General features: G+C 38.5%; 1 protein-coding gene across 1 annotated transcript in view; it reads right to left on the minus strand.

Annotated features, from left to right (window-relative positions):
* LOC101858958 (dedicator of cytokinesis protein 9) overlaps positions 1-15,874 on the minus strand; it is a gene marked incomplete in the record, with an annotated part of 134,470 nt that overhangs the window by 48,424 nt on the left and 70,172 nt on the right. The window contains 10 exon segments of the mRNA XM_035971558.1: positions 810-925; positions 2,293-2,420; positions 3,077-3,130; positions 3,972-4,038; positions 4,794-4,912; positions 5,905-6,043; positions 6,372-6,490; positions 6,872-7,014; positions 7,704-7,882; positions 12,966-12,980. Coding sequence (XP_035827451.1) covers positions 810-925; positions 2,293-2,420; positions 3,077-3,130; positions 3,972-4,038; positions 4,794-4,912; positions 5,905-6,043; positions 6,372-6,490; positions 6,872-7,014; positions 7,704-7,882; positions 12,966-12,980 — 1,079 coding nt within the window.

The following is a 15,874-nucleotide window of genomic DNA, read 5'->3' on the forward strand; positions in this document are numbered from 1 at the left end:
ATGCTATCTATTATTATTATTATTATTATATAAATGCCCAAGAGTAGAGGTGTTACTAGATAGTAACATACAAATAAAAAAACCGAGGAGAGATTAGGATGATGGACGTTAGATAGCAAAGAAGTAGCAAACCCCAACAAAGCACCCGCCAGCCATCCACAGGAGAAAAACAAGACACATTCATTTTACATACAACTGTATACATGATTGCATAACGCACAGAGGTGAAAAATATACATCGATTGCTTAGTGTTAAGACTCCACCATATGCTATTTGGGAAAAAAGTGACGTATGATGGAGTCTTACACTGAGCAGTCAACTGTACTTCCACTAGATAATACAGAATCAGAATAAGCACATAAAAGAATAAGTTTTAGTTAAAGTAAAAAGAAGCATTTTGACATGACTAAAGTTTTCTTCTGTTGAGCAGGGAAGGAAAAAGCATTTAGATGGACAGAAATTACCAGAAGGAAAGTAAAGAAGTTGGATTTACACAATGGCACCTTCTGACAGACACAACAGTTTCCAAGGAAATAGTTCTGGAAGCCACCACACATTTTCTCTTTAACTTTAACTTTGACACTATGCAATCCATACCTCCTTCAACAGCAAATACCTCATCTTATATTTTGGATAGATGGGTATTTTTTTCTTCAAAAGCAAGACAAATCAACAAGTTTTAAGACGACACCAGTAACTCCAAAAGCCTCAAAATTGATGAGCGCCCGATTCCACAGTGTCGTGACACAAATAGACACTGCCCTGTCTTTCCCCTGACGGGACACTACAGTTCTAAAGACTGTCTTACCTTGAAGGTTGTGCAGAAGAGGCTGAGGATGTCCAGCACTACCAGGCCCACCTCTGTGGAGATGTTGGCCTCCTGAAGGGCCCGGATCATCGCGTCTGCATCTGACGTGTGTGGAGCTGCAAAGTCATGATGGGGATGGGTTTTTTAAAAATAAATATGTGAGGCAGTGTGGTGGAATCAGGCTCTCGTCAAGTTTTGGGCATGAAGAGTTATTGGTATCATCTTAAAGCTTGTTCACTTGTGTTTATTTGGATGGAAAAAAATATCCATTTATCTTGAATACAAGTCAAGATACTTGCGAATGAAGGAGGTGGGAGTCACCTATTTTCAGAGGTAAAATTAGTGAGAAAATGCCCACCAAAGATTAGTTATTCCCTTGGCTTAACTTAAGAGTCTGTGGCAACTGAAAATTTACATTTATTGTACCTTTAATCAACATTTTTCAGAAAAATCCATGCAGAAATGAGTTCTTTAATGGGCATGAAAGGTTTTGAACCAAAAAAAAAAAATTTGATAAAAATTCACAAACCTGCAGAAAAATGCAAGTTTCTTCATTTTCATTATTTTGACGAGAGCCTGATTCCACCACGCTGCCTCACATATATCTTTTTAATAGAGTTTTATAGCACTTTCAACACAATCATATCATATAAGTGCCGAAAATTAGAGGTGTTACAAGAGTGTACCATACAAACAAAAGAAGGAGGAGAGATGAGAAAGATAGATGTCTGATAGGAGAGAAGGAGCAAACAACACCCTTGCACCTGCCAGTCTTCAACAATGAGGATGTAAAGTGAGTCACAGAGGTAAACGATAACTTGTTTATTCATTTGTTTGTTGTTTTTTTTTACCTTAAGGTCACGATGAGAACAAAAAGCAGGTCAAAGGAGAGAAGAAACAGCTTATTTTCCAAGGTCACAACATTGACAAAAAGCAAGTCACAGAGTAGGGGAACATTTATAATTGTTCCCAAAGTCAAGCAATAAACTGAAAGAGCAAGATAAACAGACCAAAAAACCCCCCAGAGAAAGACAGAAGTAAGCCCAGCTAGTGCCGCCATCCAACCACACCCCTCATTTAGAGCAGTTCAAGGTCAGCACACGCTTAAATCAATACAGTTTGAGGAAAAGACAAACATGTCAACGAGGGAATAGATCGTTTGCTTATTTGTTTATTTGATTGTGTCCAAGGTCAGAACAGTGACAAAAAGCAAGCTTGTTTCTTTAGTTTTTCTGCAAGATAATGATGGGGTCTTAACTTTGAGTAAAGAGGTGCACTTCATTGTAATAAACAGTCATTCAGTGCAGGTAAAAAGCAAGATGGATAAACAGACAGAGACAATTGGGGGAAAGAACAGCATTAGGACCTGCTAGTGGCGCCCTTCTACAACCTGCTCAGAAAGCTCCCACATCCTCCCCTCCGCTCCCTCCCCTCACCATAGACACAGAGACAAACCACCATGGCATAGCCTCGAACCACTCACTGTGTATGCCCTCTGCCATGAGATCTCCGTACTGACTCGGAGCGCGCTGGGAAGACAGACTGGCCGGGCGGCCGCGCTGGTTCTGAAGTGGGGTGGGCATGGTGGACGACTTGTGACTACCGATCACACTGTTGAAAGACAGAGACACCAGAAGAGAGAGATAATTATACATAGTTAGTGCAGCAGAATAATAATCAACACAGAGCTGTATCTTTGTAAAGTATGTTACACGTGTATCTACTTTTCGTTTGGTTCTGCAAAAGTTCCTTAAGCTACACTGGGAAATGCACTTTATAAATTAATTTCTTTGTCATTGTCATTATAATTATCAATATCACTATTGATAATAATAAAAGTTCGCCAGTCAATGTCTGATGATGACCGATGCATCTGCGGAGCAGAATGCTTCTCAAAGAGAAACAAAAAAAAATAAGGATTAAGATAACTAATGACTTCTGCATTGACCAATGAGTGAGACGAATTCTAGTTGAGAAGAATTCGCCACATTTTGAGTATTTAAAAGCTTTCTTTCCACTAGTGGATGTGTGCAGTTTGCAATCTTCTTTTTTGGCTTCTCTTGACATCTTTACATTGTATCATTATCATAAGTAGTATTACTACAAATATGATCACCTTATTATAAATAAAAGTGATTTCTTTTACCCTAAGGCCAACTGTTTTATTATTTTTTTACTCTGAGTGTATTAATAGAATAATATGATATTTTCAGTTAACCCTACTTAATTTGTATCCTAACAAAATTGAATGAGGGAAAATATACTACCTCAGGGTGACGATTTTCTTGCGACCTTGGTACTGGAAATGTTTCAGGGCAAGTCTGCGACAGAAGACACATCAACATTATTAATCCAGAAGAAGAATACGCATAAAGACGTACAAACAGTATGGTACACAGTATAATACATGTACGTGTGGGCTACTGTTTACCGGGGGGGAGGTTTTGCATGCGACTTGAATTCACGATTTGTAAAGAAATTTGTGGATAAAGTTATTCGGGAAATGTTTGTGAGCTACTGCTCTGGAACACATGACACTGAGCAACTTAAACTGTGAATTGAAAACGTTCACAAAAGACTAAATGGGCAAAAGACACCAAAACAGTGTTGAATGAAAAAAAAAAGTGTAAAGAACACAAAACTTCAACGCATCGAGGTTCGAAAATATTCCCTTCGGACATTTTAACTTTGGCAAATATCGTTGACTGCAGAAAATTAAATTCAAAAGGAACAAACTGACAATCATTTCTCATTGTACAACATACTATGACAAATATCTTTATGAAGATGAAACATTGAAAGAATAAACAGCACACACCTATTATCTAATTACCTAACCTTGGCATGCAGAAAGAAGCAATCATCAGTATCATTTCACAATCGCCCAGATTGACAGAAATTTCCAGAAAAAACTGTTATTCGAATAAAGGTACCAATAGGCATTTTACAATATTATAGTTTTGTTGTTTCCTTCCCAGTTTTGAACTGAAAAATAACAAGTGATTTTGGCGAATCTTCTTTAAGCTTTTTCAATATTTCTCGAACTTCCAAAAACGACTAATGCACTTGTGTAATGATGCTGGCAAAACATCTTATTACCAGTTTATATTCAGTATGTTAAGTTGTTAAGTTCAGACAAAAGTAAAGTGAATTCTTTCTTACTCTAACACAGTGAAGAAGTCGATGATGTCATTCTCAGAGGAGTTGTTAAACCAGCCCAGCAATATATCTGAAAAGAAACGAGACAAAATTATTCAATACAGATATCATAAGTTTGTGAAATAAACAGACACGAGTAAATAACAGAAGTTCAATGAACTTGATCCTCCACTGGAAGAAATTGACACTGTGCTTTATTCGTTTCTGTTTTTCTTTTTCTTGTTACAGTTTTTTTTTATATAGTTATCTTTACGCCCAGTCAACATAGATCTAGATCATACGAAGCAAGCAGCAAGCATGCCGGGCAGACCCAACTCCGGCTGAGAGGAATACAATATCCCAGCAGAAAGACAGAGATTCTCAATAAAAATTCTTACCACAGTGGTATTGAACTCCGGTCTCCTGTGTGCTACTGCAAAACGCTTTAGCACTATACCACAGAGGCCTACACCAGGCCTTATTAATACATCACTTTCTCTTTCAACCCCCCCTTCAATAATACATTGACTCTCCCTCAGTTCTGACATATAACCTGGTTAATCCATGGACAAACACAGGGCATGAACGAGTAACGAAACGTAAGCGTGAACAGCCTACTAGGGTAAACATTTACAATGTGCACTATAATAATAATTTATATAGTACATTTATAAAGTGTGATATGACATACACAAAGAGATTTTAAAAAATAAATAAATAAATGTATTAGCAGGAAAGTATTACCACAGAAATCAGGCAAATGCGGACAATTTCATAAATCTGAATTGCTGGATATGTCCAAAATAGTCAGCGCCTCTACCATATAAAGGTCGTGTTGACTCTCACCTTCTGGAAGATGCTTGAGAATGTAGAGGAAGCATAGGAGGAGGTCACGGATCTCGGTGGTGTCCAGTTTGTCCAGGCGACTCACGTAGGCTGGTGTCGAAGAGGCACCGGACGGCATTCTGTTAGGAGGGGAAGAGAAAAGATATTACATTCTATTCATGAAACAGTTTGGTATTGTATATGGTATATTATGGTATTGAACAATATGATGTGGTGTTGTGTGGTATGGTGCCATATGGTTTGATATGGTACTATATTGTGGTTCCATTTGGCACGGCATGGTTCTGTACAGTACAGTAAGGTCCCGTACGGTATAGTAAGAAATGGTACAGTATAATATTAGTTAAACGTTCCTGTAGGCACTGTAAAGTAATTTGAGAGGCAGAACTTTCAATTTGACATTCATCTCTGATACGATCTAGCCCGGTTGATGAGGAGCCTTGAACACTTTCCTAAAAAACACAAGGTCAAGTCATCTACATGGTAGCCCAGCAAAAATACCAACTACATTGCTGGCTGCTTTTCAAAACAAAAAGACACACTTCTCATGTGGCCGGTCAAAATGAAGACCATTGGCCAAGTAAACCCCCACTTCTAGCCCCTTCAACATACTTTTCTCCATTCAATAAATTCAAGCCTCTCAAAAGATCTCTCCACTTGATTTATGGGCATCATTCTCATTATCATCTGCAAATCCAAATTTGAATGTACATAATTTTTCTTCAGGGTCAGCAACTACACAAGGAGCAATACAAGAAAATGGAGAATGGCTGTTTTCTAATATGAAAACCAACTTCTGTACTCAGAACCTAAAAAAAAAGTATTGAACATGATTTTTTACATGCTGGTGGCAGCTATGCAATTGTAGTATTGGGGTGTCATTGTGTCAGTTTGCCTGCTGATTGTACGTATCTGTCCTTCTTATTTATCACTATATGAGTGTTACTATTTCAATGAGCTCTTCTTCATACAAAAAGATTTAAAGAACAATACCCAAAAAATCTCTGGATGAGATCAACCATTACAAACATAAAAAACACAAACATCCACTCAAACACTAGCACGACCCAACCCTGCACACAAGTCATGGTAGAAGCACAAAAAATGATACCTAGTGATAATCTTGCCGTCCTTCTTCCCCGCCTCCTTGTCGGAGGATGAGTCGCTGGCCAGGGATGTGTTACTTCCCTTCTGCCCTGACGCGGAGAACGCTGCCACCGTCAACTCATTCGGGTTGTGAGGGACAGCCACTGAAACATATTATGAGCAAATCTTTCTTACTACAAGCATATAGAATTGAAATTACAAGGACTACAACAACATAGTGAGTGGCAGCCACTGAAACTTATGAACAAATCTCTCTTACTACAAGCATATTGCATTGACACTACAAGGACTATAAAAACGAAGTGTGTGTGTGTGTGTGTGTGTGTGTGTGTGTGTGTGTGTGTGTGTGTGGGTGGGTGTGCGTGAGGGTGTGTGTGATCTCCTTCTCCCTATCTTATTTTCCTTTTATCTTCCAACTCCTCCTCTTCCAACTACTATGACATCTAAGCCTGTCCCGACACTGACACTGACCAGCTCCGGAGATCATGGCAAACACCGAGGAATCTTTCTTCTTCAGCTCCGGGGTGCCTCCCACAGCCGGTGAACTCTGACCCTTGGACAAGCTGATGGTGGACTTGGTCACGTCGGATCTGAAGAACAAGAAATGTACTGTACTGTCTGAAGAACAAGAAATGTATTGTGAAGTCTGAAGGAAAAAAAATGTATCGTTGTGTCTAGAGAAGAAGAAGTGTATTTTAAAGTCTGTTCCAGATTACTAAGCAAACTTTTCAAAATTTCAACATTCAACTGAAAAGTAGCAGGAAAACAGAGTTATGAATGCTTTCAGAAATTAGTATCATCAACGTAAGAACAAATAATCAAAGGGACATAAAGAAAATTGAAAGAAAGGAATGAGAACAGAAACAACAATAAGAGAAGAGAAAAACTTGGAGAGATAAGAGATGGCACGAAAGGAAACTAACATAATAACGATTAATAAACCTTTAACACAATAGTATTATGAAAACTACCTATAGTTGACATCGCCATTCTGCGTTGGAGTGGGTGTGTTCATGGCTTTGGGGGAGGGGCCTATTTGCAGAAGCTGGTTCTTGCTGTCAAGGAGCAGACCAATCAGTGGCAGGTACAAGGCTGCAATACGGCCTTGCTGGGTCTGGGTGACATGAGAGAGAAAATATAGAAAAATGTAAACAAAATTCTGAGAAACCTCTTTATCAGAAGTAACCTGAACATGACACAAAATAAATCAGACACGAACAAAAGCTTAGAAAAGCATTTCATTTATTTAAATTCTAGGTACATTTTTTACTGTGCAGTTAGTTTTAGTGAGAGTTTCACTGCATTTGCAACACCAAAAGGCCATATAGGTGCCGAAGATTAGAGGTGTTACTAGACAGTAATACAAAACTAAAAAAGGAGTTGAGATGATAGACGTTTGATAGGAGAGAAGCAGCAAACCACACCAGAGCACCCTTCAACCATCCACACTGTTAAAAGATATAAGCAATCATTTTCCCCATCTACAACAAAATAAATCATTATAAATGTTGAGACAATTCAGATGATTAAGGAGGCGTACAGCTAGCTGAGACTGAGAGAGATACAGTGCCCCAACAGACAGATGCAGACACTTAACAAAATAACTTACCCACATAAGAATTAGATTTATGTCTTGTGTGCAAAGACTGAGAACAGGAGAGAAAGGGGGGGAGGGGGTTGAGTGAATGAGTGAGAGGGGAGCGAGAGACAGAGAGAGAAAGAGAGAGAGAGAGAGAGAGAGAGAGAGAGAGAGAGAGAGAGAGAGAGAGACACACACACACACACACACACACACACACTCACCCTAGATGCGTATCTGTCGTCAAACGAGTGTTTGGCCATCTGGTTGCGCAGCACTGTGATGGCGCTGCGCCGGATGGCCCGCTGTTCCGTCATGGCCTGCCGCAGCTCAAACAGCAGCAGCCCCACCAGGTAGTGGAGCTTGCGGTACTCGTCAGACAGGCAGTAGTCATGCTTCAGGTCTGCCAACAAAGATCGTACATAATAATGATGATGATAATCATGACAACAATAAAAAAAACAAGAAGAATGTAACTAAAAGAAAAACTTGATGATAACAATAATACCATCAACATATTTAAAAAAAACAACTAGATAATAATGACGATGATGATATTGGTAGTAGTAATAATAACAACAAAAACAACAATAATAATAATAATAATAATAATAATGTCAATGAAAATAGCAAGCATAATGATGGTGATGATGATAGTGATGATGATGATGGTGATGACGATGAGGACGATTTCTGCCTTTTTTATCTTTGAGCTTTCAACAATGATGATAATGATGATGACGATGATGATGACGATGATGGTGAAGATGATGATGATGATGATGATGATGATGACACCCAAAACAACAATTATAATAGATTGTATTTCCATCTCCAATATTCCTACGGTCAAAAAAGAAATAGTCTCTAATCAAGGTCAATTTAACATTTCTGTTTTAGAAATTCCATTAAGATTTGACATTAGGTACTTGTACAAGGACAAGAAGTAGGTAAAATCAAATATTGATAGTAGAGAGACAAGGAGGGGACGGGAAGCCAATAAAAAATTTATTTTTTTAAAATTTAATGCAAAAAACACCCAAGAAAATGCTCATTTATGAGAGGGGGGAGGGGGGCAACAAAATAGTTTTGAATTAAGAAAGAAAAAAAAACCCAACAAACAAACAAACATACATACATACATCCAGGAAAATGCTCATGATTGCAGATATTCAAAAGCAAAAAAATCTAGGAAAAAGGAAAATCTCCCCCTCAAAAAACACTACGTCAAAGTCTCCTCTGTCCAATCGTCTCTCAAACTACAGCCTGACTGTCACACCACAGATGTTGATGGTTCATAAAGTTGTGGATTGCATCCGTTCATAACAACCTGGGTGATATCACCCATTAGAGAGCGATTCCGTAGTTCTGGTAGGCTGCAGGGATCACCCGGTTAGCGACAAAGCCCCGCTTGTAAGAGAGTGTAGTGGGTGGTACGAAAATTTTAGCTTTTAAATGTTGCAAAAATGGGCACTGGCTTTAAAGTAAAAAAGGCTGTCAAGCACTCGATTGCACATTCATCAACTAGACCAGAAGCAACAACTGGATTTAAGAAAAAAGGAAAAAAATCCCAAAAAGCACAACCCAAAAAATAAGCATTAAAAAACACAAGGAAAATGCTGATAAATGAGGACATTTTAGAGAGTGAAATCCATGAAGGCAATATAATCTGCACAAAACAACAATGCCAATGTCACCTCAGCTCACGCTATATATACTTGTACTATACTATTCCAAGACTGTGCCCCCTGGTGTAATTCTAGTCACCACAGAGAGCACAATTTTATGCTACAATGCATTTGGAACCAAATGATAAGGGCAAGGGGGAAAGGGTTGTGTGTGCACTTCTGACCTACATTTGCACGGCAATGGTGCGTACCAGCCCAGTGAGTTATCAATGTTTTTATAGAGGGCAAAGAGCAGTGGTCATAACTGTACCCTGTCTAGTATATTATCAATTCCAGTGTATGGCTTCCAGAAGACAGTGGAATAGATACACAAGAGGAGCACATCAGTCAACATGAAAAGGGAAACTGAAACAACAGACTGTCATAATTTTGAATGTGTTACACCTCCACTGAAACAATAAAATGTCTTTTTAAAAATTAGATGATTAAGGAAGTAGTCTGTCTACTTCTGAGTGGTATCAGAAACCCCAGTAGAAAGAACACAGAACACAAGATACAATAAACTCCTTAATATGGGAATCAAACCCATGCCTTCTGTGTGCAAAGACAGAGACTAAGTGTTATGCTAAAGAAGTTGGTTAAATTGGAACATTGACAGAGAAGTGGAGTAAAATAACGCTAAACAGTCTTTGGTATTTAATGAGCAATAAAGACAGAAGTGGTGTCAGCAATACAAGAGCCAGTCTGATCAGATACCTGGAACTTGGACTCCACAAAGAAAAAGAGAAAACAGGAGGTGTTTTATAAAGGAGGCGTTTCATACCCCCATCACCATAAATAAAATAATTTAGGAGGTGGATTTTGACCTGGGCCAACCCAAGCTGAAGGGGATATAACATTCCAGCAGAAAGATATTCGACAAAAATTCTCCTCACACTGCAACTGATTTCACGTCTTCTACATGCAGCAGCGGAGCGCCCATACCGCCACACCAAATACACCAGTTGGTGGGTCCGCCTTTTAAAAACCTTACAGCACCTACCGGAATATTTATTGTCTTTCATGTGCACATCCATGGTTCAGCGCAGTGAAGTTTTCATAGAGAGCAAAGAATGGCAAAACATTGAGAATTTAGTTCCAGCTACTTGAGTCAAACGGTGTGCTCCACGGTGAGCAGGAACGATGCTAGTGTGCACAAACCATACCAAAATCCTGCCTATTCAACAAGCAGTGAGAAAACATGACAGCAGAAGGCATGGGTATTGTAGAGACTCATTCACAGCACAGCGTGAGCAGAGGAACATGATGGAAAGATACAAACAACTATGAGACCTTTCTTTGAACAAAATAAGCCACGGACACTAATTTGAAAGGATGTAAAATGTAAGAACAAGCACAGAGGAACACTGAAAAGACACAAATTAAGAGATCTTTCATTAGACTAAATAAACTAAGAACATACATTTGAGAGGATGATAACTGTGAGAACAGGTGTAAAAAGGTTATTCTGATGGCTAACAACAGCTCGTGCATGACAAAGTGAACAACTTCATACTGGTCAGAAGTCGAGCTCTATGCCTCACAACCACAAGCATTTATTCTCCGTCAAGTCAAACGGCAAACACAAACGTTAGACATTTACTCTTTAATAACATAGGGGACACATATGTCCAATCTGCACCTGACCGAAGGTAACGTTGCTGCACATTTTGAACCATTATACACAGATCAGAAAGCCAATTTCACAATATGCACAACATTTGTATGAAAAGGGAAATTATGCTTCCTGTTCAGGGTGTCCCAAAACAGCGCATCTTCAAGAGTTGTTGAATGACAGGACTGCGTGTTCTCATTGAGTTAAGCATGGTACAACTACAAATACCGAGCACACTAAAAGCTAGGGCAGCCACTACAGAATTAAATATCATGATGTGATAGAAAATAAAACAAAAATATCTACGTCTACATGGAACAAAACGTTTTTAAAAAGGGAATAACAGAAAAGGCTGAAGCCTTGAATACTGGTCTAATGACAGCTAATGCCCTGCAGTCCCACACACAACCAATGTCAAACAAGTCACAGTCAATCTTGTCCATTGTCAAAGACAGAAGTGGTCATCACAGACAGGTGGTCCTCATGGACAGTAGTGTCATTACAATGGTGGAAAAATGCTATGGGGAAGTGGGAAGTGGTCGTTTGTACAAATTGTCTCAGACATATGGTCGTTTTGGCAGGTTTGACTGTATTTTTTTAAAACCAAGAAGTCAATGTTTAAATAGTCTCCTCAAAAGCATATCTTTAAAAAAATCATAAGCAACAGAATGCATTCCTTCAATAAATATTCCAAGGTGAAGTCATCTTTTATGTTGAGCTTCTTAATTATAGTAATAAACAATACAATCTGCATCTTTCAGGAGACGACGAGAAGTATGACACTATTTATATATATAGAATCCACTTAAACTAAACATGTTTAATTCGATAACAGCAGTAAACCGAAAGAAAAGAAAGTCCCCCAATTTTTATTTCTTCTATTTGAGCAAACTGTCTAAACCGAAAACCCAGTTAAAAACAAAGAAAATTCGGCAGTCTCACATTAGTAGTGTTTATGTGGTAGAAATCTTTTATTTTCATTGTTCACAACTCTCCTACAACCACCCCCCCCCCCCCCCCAAAAAAAAATAAATAAATAAATAAATGAAAAAAAAAAAATTTTAAAATTAAACCCGTCAGTTAACTGTTACGTTGAAGTACTGTACTGGTACTAGGCTTTCTCAGAATATTATTTATCGAGTCTTTACCCCCCAAAAATCTTGAAATATCAAAAAGGTGCACTTAACCATGAATAATTATTTTACAGAGACATTAGTTATCAAAATGTCTGTGCTGCATTAATTAAAAAGTTACTGTGTAATTGATTCTCAAGTACAATATTTTACCTACTCACAGAACAGATTTGGTTTTAGTTTGAGCGAAGAGAAGCAGCTCGACACTATGAAATAATGGAAAAGACAACAACCAATAGACAGAAACAACACAAGGACAATAGGACCAACCAGTGACACCCTCCAACCACCCGTACAGAAGAATTTACGGGAGACGGATTGTATTAGTAGTGAAAACATGTGCAAAGTTGTTACTTCAACACTGACCAGAAACTATAAAGACATATTATGTTAATAAGAGATGGAAATGTGTGTGTCTACTGTGAAATAACCCAATAGAAATCAGTCATGAGTCCTTTGTGTTAAAGAAGAAGTGAAAAAGGCAAAAGATCATAAAGTAAGACTGAAATGGAGAGAAAGCAAAACAGTCCTTTGCGTGAAAGAAGAAGTGAAAAAGGCAAAAGATCATACAGTAAGACTGAAATGAAGAGAAAGCAAAGTGACCACACTGACAAAGGCATCCTGTTAGGTTAAAAGTTGCTACACTCGTGCAGATGCTTGGCAAAAAAAAAAAAGCTTTCAGCTCTGGTGCAGCTCTAATGCAATCTCACTCTACTGACATTAAGTTCGAATAGAGGACAATTGAACACTCCACTGGCATTCACTCACGCAAGTAATAAAATGTGAGAAAACGACAGGGGAGTGAGCAATTATATACACAATCACAGCAACCAATCACATACACAACAAAAAAGGAAGCAATCACACATTAATTAAAAAATCAAAAGGTCTAAAAAAAATAATATCTTTTTAAACAAATAAAATCTAAAGGTGCATAGGTACATACAGTTATATAAGTTTGCATGGTATTACGTGAAGTCTACAGTGAACGGGGGGAAAAAACACCAAGAAAAGATCACATAGCAACGACAGCAGCCAGACACTTTCAGAGTACTGAAAACCGAGCATTACCTTCCAGTTTGATCTCTGAAAAGGTTTCGAACAAAGTAATCAGTCACATGACAAAAACAAGGAGGTGCTGGAGAAAAGGGCATTGTCAGGATACGGGAGTAGGAGGGAAGGGATTCAGAACTCTGTCTGTAACATCATTACGCTCAGGTCAGAACAAACCTCTAGGGGAAATGAAGGGCATTTTCTTTTAAAGCTACATGTAACTTACACTTACATATTATATTCAATATGTTATATTATTATTACATGTATTATTATTATCATAACATTTCTGTAATACATTTTAATTCTTAATCCATTCATATTGAATACAGGCCTGGTCACATTTAATTGGGTTTTTTTTTTTCAAGCTGGAAAAAAACGAGCTGGGGGGGGTGAGGCAAGTGTAAAAGCGTCAGCGATAACCGCGAGAAAATTGGTCAGTCCCCATAAAATTTCATAAGAGTGCATCTTCCTCACATTTCAAAGGACAACCATTAATTTAACTTCTAGCAAAAAAGTTAAAATGAAGAACCCAACAAACAACAACAAAAAACACAAACAAACAACAACAAAAAACACAAACAAACAACCCCCCTCCCCCAACCAACAAAAACTAAAACTTCAGGCGTTCTCGTGAGGGCTTTTACCAATCAGACCATTTTAGTTATTTCATTTACAGAAACAAATTGTTTGAATATTCAAGAGACTTTTATTCCTCTTTTTAAAAAAATATTTTTTGAAACCTAGCTGTTATATTTCAAACAAATGACTCATCACTTTTCATCACTTAGAGTAATACATGTATTGAAAACTTGCCACATGTTGTTAGCATAACTGGGGAAGGTGAAACCACAGAAGTGGGAGGGATGATAGAAGGTGCAATGGCAGGAAGACTGTCGCTAAAACAAGATAACATAAGAAAAAAAGGAACTCCACCACAACAGAGGGTAGATAGGTATCCAATGATACATTAATGGCGTTATCTTGTCTATTTATGAGTATAAAACACTTCTCTAAGGTTAAGAATGTCCAAAATATACAGCAGCGCTAGCAAACCTCAGCGATCTTGCCCACTAGCGGGCAATTTGGTAATTTTCATGGGCAGTAAGGATCACCTGAATAGTGACAGGTGTTATTTAAAACCCTGATTGAAAATACATGAAGGTGGGCGGCCCAGAAATTTTCTCATTAAAGCGGCAAAAGTGGAAGCTGGCAATAAAAAATTTGACGAGCACCGTTACAAAGGATACTACTTATTTCATGAAATAAGTTTAAAGAGTACACACATTTTTGTGTGAAAAAATTATTACTTCTGTTCAAAGTATCTCCATGCCTGAAGCATTCACAATTTAATTCAGTTGTTCCTACAACAAAGTGTCTCTAAGAAAGAGGTGGGTTGGGTTTAATTTAAATTCATATTGGCAGAGGTAGTACCTGGTTATAGACTAGGCTGAGCTTAGTTTTCTGTTTCTCCACAAAGTCTTAAACGGCTCATTGCACCTTCTGTCTTTTTAAGAAATTCTGTGGTTAGAACACTGACAAGAAGTGGACTCACTTACTGCAGAACGGAGAAGTCTGAGCTACACAGACAAACAAAGAGTCAAAATCAAAGGAAAACAAAAATATGGTGCTTTTATGCCCCCATCAACACAATTTAAAACATTTAGGAAACGGTTTTCGAGGGAAGCCTGCATTAAAAGAGATACAACATCCCAGCAGAAGGACCGAGATACCCCCCAAAAATTGTCCTTACTGGTGAATCGAGCTCGGGTCTTATGTGTGAAACGGTGAAGCACGTAACGGCTACACTACAGACGCTGGTCAAAATCACAAACAAAATCAAAACAACATGAAAGGAGGAGACGATAGCTGACGCAAAGAGGACCTCATCGACACGGTAACAGTCATTCGGAGCAAGAGAGAAATGAAAAATAGACAGAGACAATAGATGAAGAAAAAGAAATTAGATCTACGAAAGTCACCCTTCCCCTTCCACCCACCCCTCTCCCCAAACATCTACCTCGCTACAGACAGAACGATTCAACAAAATTAAGACCATTTCGAAGGTGGGCTTCAACCCTGCCTATAGGGTCAAACCGGGCTGTGAGGGATGCAATGTCCCAGCAGAAAGACAGACATACTTGGTAAAGATTCTCCCCACAGGAATCAAACCATTTTTTAGAAACATACGACAACGCAGGGCCTAGCCACTAAACCATAGATGCTCATACAGACCTATCCACACACACATACAACACACAAGGACACAGAGTCAAACATTAAATCGTTCAGCTAATTTAACATGATGCCCATTCTGTACTCAAATTGCGCATACAGAGACCAGATCTCATCAGAAAGGAGTAGAAGAAATTCCGTTTTGTTTTAGTAGAGGTTTTACGGCGCTCGCAACTGCATAAGGTCATATGAGCGCCAGAAGATTAGAGGTGTTACTAGAGAGCAACAAACATGAAAAAGAAGAAGGGGAGATAAGGACGATAGATGTTTGATAGGAAAGTAGAAGAAGCAAACCACACCAGAGCACCCGCCAACCACCCACAGAAATTTCGTAAACTCTATGCTGACCCATGAACCCTGACCTGTGATTGATTTTCAGAAGAAGGAACACATGTTTGTAGTCCAATCACCAAAGCCTACACCAGTACAACAAACAAGAAGAGAAGAAAACCTCTGTGAACCTTGACCTATGATTAATTAAGAGAACGAACAGACAGTTCATACAGCGAACCCTAGGCCAATAAAACAAATTAATAATAGGAAAAAAACACATGAACCCTGTGTTGACTCACACGAACTCTAACCTCTTAACTTTAACAAAGAATACATGTCTGCTACTTAACTGATATCATATTAAAGGGCAAGAATTTTCTGCTTGTTAAAATGGGCCATTTTCAGAAGAACCCCCCCCC

The sequence above is a fragment of the Aplysia californica genome, unplaced genomic scaffold (genome assembly GCF_000002075.1).
Source record: "Aplysia californica isolate F4 #8 unplaced genomic scaffold, AplCal3.0 scaffold00461, whole genome shotgun sequence".
In the NCBI taxonomy this organism is placed as follows: domain Eukaryota; kingdom Metazoa; phylum Mollusca; class Gastropoda; order Aplysiida; family Aplysiidae; genus Aplysia; species Aplysia californica.